The sequence below is a fragment of the Callospermophilus lateralis genome, chromosome 11 (assembly GCF_048772815.1).
Source record: "Callospermophilus lateralis isolate mCalLat2 chromosome 11, mCalLat2.hap1, whole genome shotgun sequence".
Taxonomy (NCBI): domain Eukaryota; kingdom Metazoa; phylum Chordata; class Mammalia; order Rodentia; family Sciuridae; genus Callospermophilus; species Callospermophilus lateralis.
Window position 1 is genome coordinate 21699512 of NC_135315.1, and position 13500 is coordinate 21713011.

General features: G+C 48.2%; 1 protein-coding gene and 1 non-coding gene across 2 annotated transcripts; one reads left to right on the forward strand and one right to left on the reverse strand.

Moving 5' to 3' along the window:
- Positions 1–2919: 2919 nt before the first annotated feature.
- LOC143411013 (U6 spliceosomal RNA) lies at positions 2920–3026 on the reverse strand. Its single transcript, XR_013092745.2, has one exon. It is a non-coding gene; the product is annotated as a U6 spliceosomal RNA (small nuclear RNA).
- An 8882-nt stretch (positions 3027–11908) lies between these two features.
- Gjd3 (gap junction protein delta 3) lies at positions 11909–12787 on the forward strand. Its single transcript, XM_076871847.2, has one exon. The coding sequence runs from the start codon at positions 11909–11911 to the stop codon at positions 12785–12787; it is 879 nt and encodes a 292-aa protein (XP_076727962.1).
- Positions 12788–13500: the final 713 nt, after the last annotated feature.

The window sequence follows — 13500 nt, forward strand, 5'->3', positions numbered from 1 at the left end:
AGTGCTTAATAAACTTAGATCATTTAGACCTTTTCTAGAATGTATTTTTTTTCCTATGCATATGAGAAATGGCTTAGATAAATTAATACAAATTATAAAGGGAGAAATGAGATTTTAAAATTGCATTAGTGGATAAATGATTCAATAATCAACCTAGTAAGCCTTTTTTCTTTTTTTTTTTTTTTTTTTTTGGTACTGGGTATTGAACCCAGGAGCACTTCTTTACCACTAAGCTACAGCCCCAGTCTTTTTATTTTTATTTTTTTAAAGAAAGAGGGGGTTTTTTTCATATTTATTTTTTAGTTTTCGGCAGACACAACATCTTTGTTTGTATGTGGTGTTGAGGACCACATGCAAATCGAACCCGGGCCGCATGCATGCAAGGCGAGCGCGCTACCGCTTGAGCCACATCCCCAACCCAGCCCCAGTCTTTTTAGTTTTTGTTTTTTGAGTCAGGCTCTTGCTAAATTACTGAGTGCTTCACCAAATTGTTGCAGCTGGCCTTGAACTCAATTCCCCCAAGTAGCTAGAATTCAGGCATGGACCACTGTCCAACATCTCCCCCTGTTACTGCTACAGTGGATTTTTAAAAGTGGTTTTCAACCATTTTTCCCTAAAATGCAATCAAGTTGTTGTTTTCTTTTTTTTTTTTTTTTTTTTTTGGTGGTGGTATTGGGGATTGAACTCAGGGCCCCACTCATATAGTACTCTACCATTGAACTACATCCCCAACCCTTTAAAACAGTTGTCCAGGCTGGCTTGAATTCACAATCCTCCTGCCTCAACCTCCCAGGTAGAGATTACAGATTACCATTGTGTTCAGCTAGAAAAATGTTTAATTAACTTTTTCTAGAGTGATGTATAGGGCTGAGCTGTGGCTCGGTGATAGAGCCCTGGCCTAGCATGCACCAAGCCCTGGGTTAGATCCCAGCACCACCAAAAAGAAAAAAAGAATATGGGGAGCAGGCGGTGCTGGGGTTGTGGCTCAGCAGTAGAGTGCTCGCCTGGCGCGTGTGAGATCCTGGTTTCGATCCTTCGCACCACATAAAAATAAACAAAGGAATCGTGTCCATCTACAACTAAAAATTTTTTAAATATATTTTAAAAAGAAGATAATCTGTTCTTGCTTATTCGGAATCCTTAGTAATTCTACTTTGGAAAATTCTATAAAAATTCGAGTTTTGTTTAATGTCAGGCGTGGTGGTGCACGCCTGTAATCCCAGTTATTTGGGAGGCTGAGGCAGAAGGATTCTAGGCCATCCTGGGCAACTTGTTGAGATCCTAACTTAAAATAAAATTTAAAAGGGCTGGGGATGTAGCTCAGTGGTAAAGCACCATGGATTCCATCCCCAGTACTGCCAATTTTTTTTTTAATATAAAATAAAAGTAACATGGATTATAGTTCTAACATAATGAACTGGAATCACATCAGGAATTGATCACAGATGTTTTTATCTTTCATTCATATGCAGTGAGATGCATTTGCAAATCCAAGCAGAATTTTTACAACATGGAAAAATGAACTGAACTGACACTTCTCCAAAGAAGAACAAATAATTATATGTGTATGAAAAAAAATGTTCTACCATGTTAGCCATCAGGGAAATGCAAATCAAAACTACATTGAGGGGCTAGGGTTGTGGCTCAGTGGTGGGGTGCTTGCCTCACATGTGTGAATCACTGGGTTCAATTCTCAGCACTGCATATAAATAAATGAATAAAATAAAGGTCCGTCAACATTAAAAAAAATAAAAAAAAATAAAAAAACTACATTGAAATTCGATCTGACCCCAGACAGAATGTCTATTATCAAGAATACAAAAAAAAACAGCCAGGTGTGGTGGCTCATGCCTGTAATCCCAGCAGCTCAGGAGGCTGAGGCAGGAGGATCACAAATTCAAACCCAGCCTCAGCAAAAGTGAGGCGCTAAGCAACTGAGTGAGACCCTGTCTCTAAACAAAATACAAAAAAGGGCCGGGAATGTGGCTCAGTGGTGAGTGCCCCTGAGTTCAATCTCCAGTACCAAAAAAAAAAAAAAAAGTACAAAAAACAAGCTGGGCACAGTGGTGCACATCTGTAATCCCAGTGGCTCCGCAGGAGGATTTCGAGTTCAAAGCCAGCCTAAGCAATTTAGCAAGACTAAGAAACTTTAGCAAGACCCTGTCTCTAAATAAAATATTTTAAAAAGGTTTGGGGGGCTGGGGATATGGCTCAAGCGGTAGGTAACGCGCTTACCTGGCATGCGCGCGGCTCTGGGTTCGATCCTCAGTACCACATAAAAATAAAATAAAGATGTTGAGTCCACCAAAAACTGAAAAATAAATATTAAAAAATTCTCTCTCTCTTAAAAAAAAAAAAAAAAAAGGTCTGGAGATGTGGCTCAGGAATTAAACACCCCTGGGTTAGATCCCCAGCCCCGAAAACAATGCCAGGCATAGTGATACATGCCTGTAATCACAGTGACTGGGGAGGCTGAAGCAGAAGGATTTCAAGTTCAAAACTAGCCTCAGCAACTTAGCGAGGCCCTGTCTCAAATTTTTTAAAAAATTTCAAAAAAAGTCTGGGGATGTCTCTCAGTGGGGGATCACTCCTGTATTCAATCCTGGGTACAGGGGATCCAGATGCTGCAAGGATTTGGGATGAGGGGCAAGGAGCCTTTATACTTTATGTCACAGAATAATCATGCCATCTTTTTTTCAGATCAAAAGTTGGTTTCTAACCTTTCATTGCTTAACAGTCACATGGTATAATTCCGCTCAACATGCTACTTAAAGGGTAAACAGCAGCCACGCACTCATCAGTGGCACAGAGTTCTACTTTTACATTCTTACACACTGGGAGCTGAGAGCCTAGAATTCTCCATGCACTTACATTGTCATATATCATTTATTTATTTTTAAACAAAATTCTGCATTTTTAAAAAATATGGAACACTTTACGAATTGGCATGTCATCCTGGAGAAGGGGCCGTGCTAATCTTCTCTGTCTTGTTCCAATTTTAGCATATGTGCTGCTGAATCGAGCACTTGTCATCATATTTTAAATGCCAACTTGTGTAGTTTGTTTACAGCACAGCAGTACTGACGGTAAACACATCTCATAAGTGAATGGACAAAGAAAATGTGGAATATGTTCACAATATCCACTCATTTTAAGAGTGGAGTTGAATGAACTTTACCACTGAGCTACATGCCCAGCCCTTTACTTTTTTTTTTTTTTTTTTTCCTGGTGTGGTGCTGGGAATCCAACCCAGGCATTATGCATGCTAGGCAAGCACTCTACCACTGATCCACATTTCCAGTCTTTAATTCTTTTTTAATTTATTTTTTAGTTTTAGGTGGACACAATATCTTTATTTTACATTTATGTGGTGCTAAGGATTGAACCCAGTGCCTCATGCATGCTAGGTGAGCTCTCTACCAATGAGCCACCCCCCAATCCCCAGTCCTTAATTTTTAATTTGGAATAGAGTCCTGATAAATTGCCAAACTTGAGATCCTCCTGCCTCAGCCTCCCAAGTAGCTGGGATTACAGGCAGGTATACTCCACCCAGCCCTGTCTCAGTCTTGACTTTTTTTTTCTTTGTATTGGCATTGAACCCAGGGGAACTTAATGACTGAGCCACACCCCTTCACCTTTTTTGTTTTTTATTTCAAGACAGGGTCTTTCTAAATTGCTTAGGGCCTGATGAAATTGCTGAGGCTGGCCTGGAACTTGCAATCCTCCTGCCTCAGCCTCCAAGTCGCTGGCATTACAGGCATGCATTACTATGCCTGGCCCATATTGTAAAATTTCAAAGACTTTGCAATTCCACAGTTGTAAAATTAGTTTATTAGGTTTGCAAGAGTTGTTTTAATATGTAGGAAGATATTACTTGTGATAGTGGTCAGTCACATCAGGCAATTTAGTAATTTTTTAGAAGTGTCTAAAAAAATTCATCAATTAGGTTTATAATTATCATTTATAACTTAGGCAAGTTTAGATCATTAAAATTATGATTAGAAATTAAGAAATAAGTGAGCCAGATGTGATGGCACATGCCTGTAATCCCAGTGGTTTAGGAGGCTGAGACAGGAGGATGGTGAGTTCAAAGCCAGCTTCAGCCAAAGTGAGGTGCTAAGCAACTCAGTGAGACCCTGTCTCTAAATAAAATACAAAATAGGGTTGGGGTATGGCGCAGTGGTCGACTGCCCCTGAATTCAATCCCCAGTACTCCCCTCAAAAAATAAAAGAAAGAATTAAAGAAGGAATAAGTGAAAAGTATTATTCTTATTCTATACCTTAATTACTAAGTGTATAACCAGAATGACACATTGTGTAAATTGAACTTGAAGGCTGTGTTAGTCAACTTGCCATTGATGTGACAAAAAAAATCCTGAGATAAACAACTTAAATCTCGCAACTTGGAAGGCTGAGGCAGGAAGATTGTAAGTTACAGTCCAGCCTCAGCAACTTACTGAAACCTTATCTCAAAATACAAAGAGGAGGGGCTGGGATGTGGCTCAGCGGTAGATCGCTCATCTAGCACGTGTGAGGTCCTGGGTTCGATCCTCAGCACCACATAAATTAATAAAATAAATACAATAAAGATATTGTGTCCAGTACAACTGAAAAATAAATATTTAAAAAGAATACAAAGAGGAAAAAAAAATGAGGATATGGCTTAGTGGTTAAACATCACTGGGTTCAATTGCCAGTACCTGAAAAAACAAAAAAAAAAGGAAAGATTTATTTTGGTTCACAGTTTCAGAGGTTTCAGTCCATAGTCACTTGGCCCAGTCACTTTGGATCTGTAGCGAGGCAGAGCCTGTGGTAGGGAAAACTGCTCACCTTGGAGCAGCCAGAATACAAAGAAAGTGAGAGGGAGGGGCCAATATTCCCTTCAAGGCCACACCCCCATGACCTACCTTCCTTCCACTAGGTTCCACCTCCCAAAGACTTCACTACCTGCCCAACAGCACCACAGCCTGTTGACCAAGCTTTGCACACAAGGCCAGATGCGGTGGCACACTGCCTGTAATCTCAGTGACTCTGGAGGCTGAGGCAGGAGGATCACAAGTTTGAGCACAGAAGTCCTTATCCTGAATTACAAACTCAAGCTGTTAGGACAAGCCGAACTACTTTATTTCGTAAGGAACTGGACAGAAGCAGATGATAAAGGGGGATAAGAGGACCAGCGTGGATGTGAGGGGAGGAGGAGGAGGGCAGAAGAGAAGAAGGGGGAGGAAAGAGCCATCTATAAAAGTGGAGAGAGACTCACCGAGGATGACGGTCTTACTCTGTGTTTTCACTTTCCCATCAGAGACTTTCAGTACAGATCAACACTGCTTTTTTCTCTTAAATCGATTTTATTGAAGTATAATTTACATACACAAAATACAGCCATTCTAATTGTACAGATTGACATTTGGCACACATATATCCTGTGTAATCACCATCACGATGAAGATATAAAGTCTTTCCATCACCCCAAACATGTGTCTTCTCAACTCCTGGCCCCAAACACTGACCCGACTTCCACCAATAGAGGTTACTTTTACCTATTCTAGAATTTCATATGAATAGAAACACAAAATGATCACTTTTATCTCAGACTTCTTTCATTTAGCAGAGTGGTTTTTAAAAATGCATCCATTTTACATGTATTAATAGTGCCTGTGTGTGTGTGTGGGGGGGTGCTGGGGGGATTGAACCCAGAGCCTTGTGCATGAGAGGCAAGGTCTCTACCAACTGAGCTACATTCCCAGCCCTAAGAGTGCCTTTTTCATGTTATTGCTAAATGTGATTCCACTGCATGGATTTGTTTATCCGTTCACCTGCTGACGGACATTTGGGTTGTTTCCAGATTGGGCCTATTATGAATAAAGTTGCTCTGATCACTAGAATACATATCCTTTTTAGACATACTTTTTTCATTTCTCTTGGGTAAATACCTAGGAATGGAATCTTTGACTCATATGTTAAGTGTACATTTAATCCTTTTTTTTTTCTTCTTTTAATTGGGGATCAAACCCAAGAGGATTCTACCTCTGAACTACATCTCAGCCCTTTCTCTAAATTTTATTGTGAGACAGGGTATCACTACGTTGCCCAGGCTGATCTTGAACTTGCAATCCTCCTGCCTTAGTCTTCCTAGTCACTGGGAATACAGGTGTTTGCCACTGATCCAGGCAAGTGTATGTTTAACTTTATAAGAAGCCGAGGAACTGCTTTTCAAAGCCAGCTTTGTATCATTTTGGTATCCCTCCCCCGACGGCCACTTACGTTTTTCCTCTATACTTTCAGGGGTCAGATTTGCATTTCTTTTGAGTCAGATAGTATATTCACAGGCCCTCATGGTGTCCCCAGTACATCCTGGGGAGTGTCAAAAGAAATACCAATAAATGTTACTTTAGCTGAACGAAAAGAGGTTCTGTCTACAGTGACCTTGTCTTCTGCACCCAGTAATCTGATTCTAAGACCTGTTGCAAGCGGAGTTCTTTGGGCACAGGAGAATTGCTTTCAGGGAGGGAGTCACCTATGGTCAGCCAGTCAATGGATCTGGAGGTGACCTGATGGAAATCCCACCCTGCATCATCCTCCTTGAGAACTGCTGGAAGGGAAGAAATCTTGGAAACCTCTCTCAATACCATTCCAGGTCTAGAATCATGAGGCTGGGGTGACAGATAGGGATCAGGACCCCTGGCTCCAGGCCAGGGATTGTGACTGCTTATATGTCTTGACATTCACAAACGGGCCATGTAAGGCTGTATGGAGGGAAAGGGACTTTGAAAGATGCTTCTTAAAAGACTCAAACCTGGGGCTTGGGTTGTAGCTCAGTGGTAGAGTGCTCGCCTAGTATGCAGGAGGCACTGGGCTCGATCCTCAGCACCACATAAATTAAAATAAAGATATTGTGTTCACCTAAAACTAAAGAATAAATATTAAAAAAAAAAAAAAAGGGCTCAAGCCTTTCCCCACTCCTAATCTCAGAGCAGTTTCTCTCACCTGTCAGTTCATTTGGGGCTTTCAAGGAAAGGAAGAGAGCGACTCCCAAGCCTCTTAGCCAGTCAGATGAGCCAATGCAGGACCCACCCCGGAGTAAGTTTGCTCTATGTGAAACCTAAAAAATGGGTGAAAAGGAGGAAAAAAATAGGTAGAGGCCTCCTTTTGGAAGGCAGAGACCCCTCGGTCCAAGGATGGGAAAGGATGGAGCTTGGCAGAGGCCCATGAAGAGAGGCCAGAGGTGCAGTCACTTGGAAGAGCCTGGGGAGGAGGTGACAAACCAGACTGAAGAGTTTCCCTCTTCCTCCAGGAGAAACCATACAGGGGCAGCTGGTAGGGACAGGGACTTGGAGAAAACTGAGTGTCCCCGACGCCCCAACTCAGCGTGGAGGATCAATGCCAGAAACAGATATATGACAGTGAGAGAGCACAAGTTCTCCTAGAATAAAGACTACATTTCCCAGGCTCCCTTGCGGATAGGCAGGGCCTAGAGAGCGGGTTCTAACCAATGACTTCGCGTAGACAGGTCATGTGGCAGCCCTCGGCCTCTCTGGGAGCCAGAGCGCTGTAGGGAGGGGCTTGGCCCAATCAGCGCGACGCTGCCTGCTTTGTGTCTCCCTTCCTAGCGAGAAAGCCGTGTTCTAAAGTTCTTGTTGCTCCTACAGCCAAGACTAGTCTTGAATAACCTTAGAGCCAAAGGAGGAGTCAAGGCGGGAAAAGGAAGCGGGTCCCAGTTGTAGGTAAATCGCAGAGCCCTAGGCATGTGTTGGGAGCCTGGGGCTGAGCGCTGGGGAGAAGAAGGAGGTTGCAGAAGTACCTGGTGAAGTAGCCCAGAACCAACCACCTGCGCACATTGCCCACTCCCTGTCTTTCCCTGCCCAGGCTTTTGGCACATGGCCCCCGAGCCAGAGAGGACTCCTGCCCATGCTCTGCCCTCAACCACAGGGGTTCTTTGATTCCTCTCTGCCCCGCATTGCACATTCTGAGTATAGACCTGAGACTGAGTTGGCCACTTAAGTGGAGCACAAGCTCTAGAGACCAGAGTGAGTAGTTGTGGGTGGGACCCAAGATATAGATCTGCATCCTCCCCAACCCTCCCACTCCACTTCATCCATTTGCCCACCCAATAGATATTACGGAACTTCCACCAGTGTTTAAGTGCTGGGGATTGGACAGGGAAGAAAACCAAAAAGCCTGCAGTCATGGAGCCTATGTGCCAATGTGGGAGGCCGGGGTAGATGCTGAACAGGATAAATAAGAGAAACATAAAGTATGTTATGTAGTCATCAGTGCAAAGGAAATAAAGCTGAGAAGGGGTAGGAAGTAGGGGGTTACATTCAGGTAGGACCACTAGGGAAAGCCTCACTCACTAAAAGGCAGCTTTCCTGTGAAGATGTTTTTTGCTGCAGTAGGTAGCAAACCCAGGGCCTTCTGCTAACAAGTGTTCTACCACTGAGCTCCATCTCCAGTCCTTATTTTTATTTTTTGTTGGGGTGGGGGTTACCAGAGATTGAACCCGAGTCACTCGACCACTGAGCCACTCCCCAGCCCTATTTTGTATTTTATTTAGAGACAGGGTCTCACTGAGTTGTTTAGCACCTTGCTGTTGCTGAGGCTGGCTTTGAACTCATGATCCTCCTGTCTCAGCCTCCCCAGCTGCTGGGATTATAGACCTGCACCACAATGCTTGGCTCTTTTTATTCTATTTTAAGACAAGATCTTGGCCTGGTTGCCCATGCCTGCAATCCCAGCAACTCAGTAGGCAGAGGCAGGAGAATCACAAGTTCATGGCCAGCCTGAGCAATTTGGCAAAACCTTATCTCAAAAGTAAAAAAACATAAAAAAGGCTGGGGATGTGACTCAATGGTAGGATGTTCCTGGGATCAGTCCCTCCCTTGGAGGAGAAAAATAATTTGACAGGGTCTCACTAAGATGTTGAGGCTGGCCTTGAATTTGGGATCCTTCTGCCTCATCCTCCTAAATAGCTGGGATTACAGGCACGCACCATGGTGTCCGGCTTGGTATAGACTTTAAAATATTGAAGGGGTGTAGGAGAAGAAAATACACTTATGTCTCGCTATGGCATGGTATTAACTTGATAAGTACAAACATGTGCATGCTGCATTATGTGTGCCCCTTTGTGACTAATGAAGGAAGTGTCTCCACATCCCAGCAGTCCAGGGTGAAGTGTCTGGAACAGACTGGAGCAGGGCAGGAAGGGCTGTATTCTTCTTCAAGCAGGGCCAAGAGGGGCCAGTGCTCTGGGCATCGTCAGCGACACCTCTCCCAGCCCAGACAGCGCTATCTGAGAAGGAGGATGGGCCCTGGAGATTATAGCGTCTCCTATGTCTGGCCCTGTGACTTTGGGGGCCAGGGAACAGTGCAGGATGACCACGGGCTCTCTACCCCACCCCCTGCCCGTGCACACCTCAGCCCGTTTCTACTCCCTTTGCACTCCTGCCAGACAGGGTCTGTTGGGGTTTTTTCCAGGCTGGGCCAATGGCCTGACCCAGCAGGGGCCACAGGGATGGGGCAGGGACCATCCTGGACAGTCAGGAGAGATGAGGCGTGACCCTGAACTCCTGTGGTTGAGGACACAGCATGGGCGCAACTTTGCTGAGGACAGATGGAGAATGGGGAGGGGGAGGTCAGCAGTGCCCCCTCCACACATCCTGTTTTCAGAATGTGAGACCCTATGTGCTCTTCCCTTTGGACTTCATCCAGGGCAGCACCCCCACCCAGACCACTCCCAAGACACCCCTGCAGGAGGGTGGGAGGTTCCCCCGGCACACCCACGCAGGGCTTAACCTAAGTTTTTCCAGGCTGGGCTGGGCCCCTGAGCCAGTGGGGGTGAAGGGCACATTTCCCACCCCTTCCTGAAAGCAGACCAGGGGGTCCCTATCAGCAAATGGAAAACCATGCAGGTCCCTGTGGCTGACTAAAAGAGGAAATGTCACGTGGCAGGCTCTGGGACATCACCTGGGAATCCCAGCCAGGTCAGAGGAAAGACAGGCTTAAGAACCAGTCAGGCAGAGTGTGAGGCCAGGATCTGCTGTGGCATGACTGGTGGCATGACTGCAGGCAAGTAGCTTAGACCCTCTGAGTCTCAGTTTCCCTGGCTGTAAAGAGTGCCCTCCTACCAGGGTTGGTAGGAGGACTGAATGAGCAAATGGGTGTGTCCAGGCTCCAGGCCCTGTCCAGCAAGTGAGCGGGGGCAGTGTGCTAGCTGGGCAGACTCCTAGGACTCCCTAGCTGCTCAGGCCCCCATCAGTCATCCCAACTCCCCTCCCCAATGAGACAGCCTCTCCTGCCACCTACAACAGTAGGAGACCATTGATTCAGAGCCTCCTGATGGACGAAAAAGGCTTATAATATGACATGGTCAACATAATAAATCTGGAAATTACGGAAAAGCAGAAAGGAAGCCAAAGCCTTTGTTTAACTACCAAAGTCAGTCACTCTGGATACCTTAATGTTGTTCCACATGACATTTCCAAGCACAGGGTTTTTGGTTTTCTGTAACATGGCTGAGACCTGAGCATTAAGATGTTGAGCCAGACCAAACTTGGGGGTCAGCTGGCCCAGCTTCCTTGGATGGAGATCCTGGCCCAGAAGAGTGGAATGACTTATCCAGGTCAAGAAATGGCAGAGCTGGAACCAGAAACCATTAGATGTGTGTTGCCTCCTAAACACCAGTAAGAACCTCCCCCTGGCACCAAAGACCACCTTCAAAAGGAACATTTATAGCAGATCTAGGCTTCCAATTGGGGGCGTCTGTTGAGGAAGAGCTTCCATGAACCCCTTGGCTCCTTCAATAAAAGATGTGGCTCTGACTAACCCTATGCCTTTCTGCAGATGGAGACCCAGCTAGGGGATGAGGGAGAGGTGGAAAGGGAGGGTTGGCAGAGCCCAGCCAGGGGTGTGGCCTTGGATCTGTTCCCAGGGTGGAGCCAGCCATCAGGGGCACCCTGTCCCTTTAAGAGAAGGGGGAGAGCTAGCCCCTCTCAGCCATCCTGTCCTGTCATCCATCCCAGCCAAATCCGAAAGGGAAAATGAAAGAGGGACCAGGAGGAACAGGTCCCAGCTGTCTCCCAAGGTCCTGCTCTTGGCTCTAACACCTCAACCCCAACCCCTGGTGAGTGGGTCAGCTGTGGGTCTGGGGACACCAAGGGGCTGTGGGGGACCCTTAGGACTGAGTGTCAGGGAGGTTCTCTGGAGATTCTGTAGGATGGATGCCTGGCAGGAGGCAGGAGGAGGCTGGGCCGCATTCCCACCACCGTGCTAGGAATGGGCAGCAACACCCAGAACAGGGATCCTGAAGAGTCGCAGGAGTGGCGGCTGCTTTTGTATTAGCCCCTTGATCCCACCAGGCGTTCACTGCGGTTTCCAGAACAAGAGGAATGGTGGGCAGGGAAAGAAGAAGGTCTCAGTGGCTCTGCCCGCTGTTCCCCAACACTCCCAGGAGTCCCAAATGGGGCCTGGCATCCTGGGCTCCAGGCATGGCCCTTGCAGATGGCCAGCATTGGTGCATACATGGCCACTGGGACTCAGCTTCCATAAGTGCAAGTCAAGGGCTGGCCCTGGGCATCTACAGAGTCCCTTCCCCAAAGTCTGAAATCTGGAGGAGTATAAGGGCCAGCCTAGCAGGCCAAGCAGGCCCAAGCAGGCCCTGACTAAACTCCGGGGATGATGCTTCCCAGCTCAGAAAGAAGATAACTTAGGGAATCACCTCCTCCATTTAGACCTCTTCGTCCTGGGCTCCGCTGTTAACTCATTCACTCCCACAAAACCCTGCTGCACCGGGCTTCTCTGACCCCTGGTGCACTCTAAAGTTAGAGAAAACTGACTCCCACCCCATGGGCGTGGGAGGGGCGGGGGTCGCCATCAGTCCCTGCCTCTTACTACCCTCTGCATCCCCAGCACCATGGGAGAGTGGGCGTTCCTGGGCTCACTGCTGGACGCGGTGCAACTACAATCGCCTCTGGTGGGTCGCCTCTGGTTGGTGGTCATGCTGATCTTCCGCATCCTGGTGCTGGCCACCGTGGGCGGCGCGGTATTCGAGGACGAGCAAGAGGAGTTTGTGTGCAACACATTGCAGCCGGGTTGTCGCCAGATCTGCTACGACCGCGCCTTCCCAGTCTCCCACTACCGCTTCTGGCTCTTCCACATCCTGCTGCTCTCCGCGCCGCCGGTGCTGTTCGTCATCTACTCCATGCACCAGGCCAGCAAGGAGGCGGGCGGCGCGGAGGGTGCAGCGCCGTGTGCGCGCGGGCGCCCGGAGGGCTCTTGCGCACCCTGCGCCCTGCGCGCTCGCCGCGCGCGCCGCTGCTACCTGCTGAGCGTGGCGCTGCGCCTCCTGGCCGAGCTGGCCTTCCTGGGCGGCCAGGCGCTGCTCTACGGCTTCCGTGTGGCCCCGCACTTCGCGTGCGCCGGCCCGCCCTGCCCGCACACAGTCGATTGCTTCGTGAGCCGGCCCACCGAGAAGACGGTCTTCGTGGTCTTCTACTTCGCCGTGGGACTGCTCTCGGCGCTGCTCAGCGTGGCCGAGCTGGGCCATCTGCTCTGGAAGGGCCGCCCGCGCTCCGGAGAGCGCGACAACCGCTGCAACCGTGCGCATGAGGAGGCGCGGAAGCTGCTCCCGCCGCCGCCGCCGCCCGTCCTGCCATCGCAGCGCCCCGACCCAGATCCCTACGCCCCACCCGCCTATGCGCACCCGGCACCGGCCGGTGACAGCGAAGGCGAGAGCGGAAGCGGCCGCAGCAAGGCGTCACTAGCCACTGTCCGCCAGGACCTGACCATCTAGCGGCGGTCCCTGCCCTGTGTGGACGGTGAGATCCCAGGCCGAACCCCACCACCAGGGTCCCTGCCGTAGAAGCAAGAGACTTCCGAAAGGACTGTCGCGGGACCCTGCCTGAGCATGGTGGACTGGCCCCGGGAGGCAAAGCACTTAAGGAGTGCGCGCAGGGGCACTGGCAGCAGCCATTCTGGGGTCGCAGAGAATGAACTAAGGCGGGTCCTTGATGCTCTGATCCTGGTCGGAAGGGAGGAGGCCAAGGGGACTGAGAAGTGGGCGGGAGGAAGGCAGCCAGTGACCTGGTTGTAGTAGGGACAGAACCAACTGTGATACCAGCATTCCCAGGCGCTCTCCTTGTTCAGAGACGGGTGATTTCCATGTGGGTTCTTGGTGAGTGTTTGCAGATGAACACATGAATATGCTGTGAGATTTGCGTGCACACGCAAAACCTGTGTGAGCTCTGTGCACCGGGAGCCTGTGAACACCCTGTATGCATGCAGGTGCACACACGTGTACACACAAACCCCTCCCAAATGTATTGTGAATACAGGTGCACATAGACACATGGACCTCTTGGTGAGCAGTGTGTGTGTACTCGTGCACACAGACACATGTATGTCCTACATGAACTATTGCACACGTGTAATGTACATCCTGTGGGAGCTGGGTGTGTGAGATCACTTACATGGGCTGCAAGGATAGCCAGAATCCAATGCCAGCAG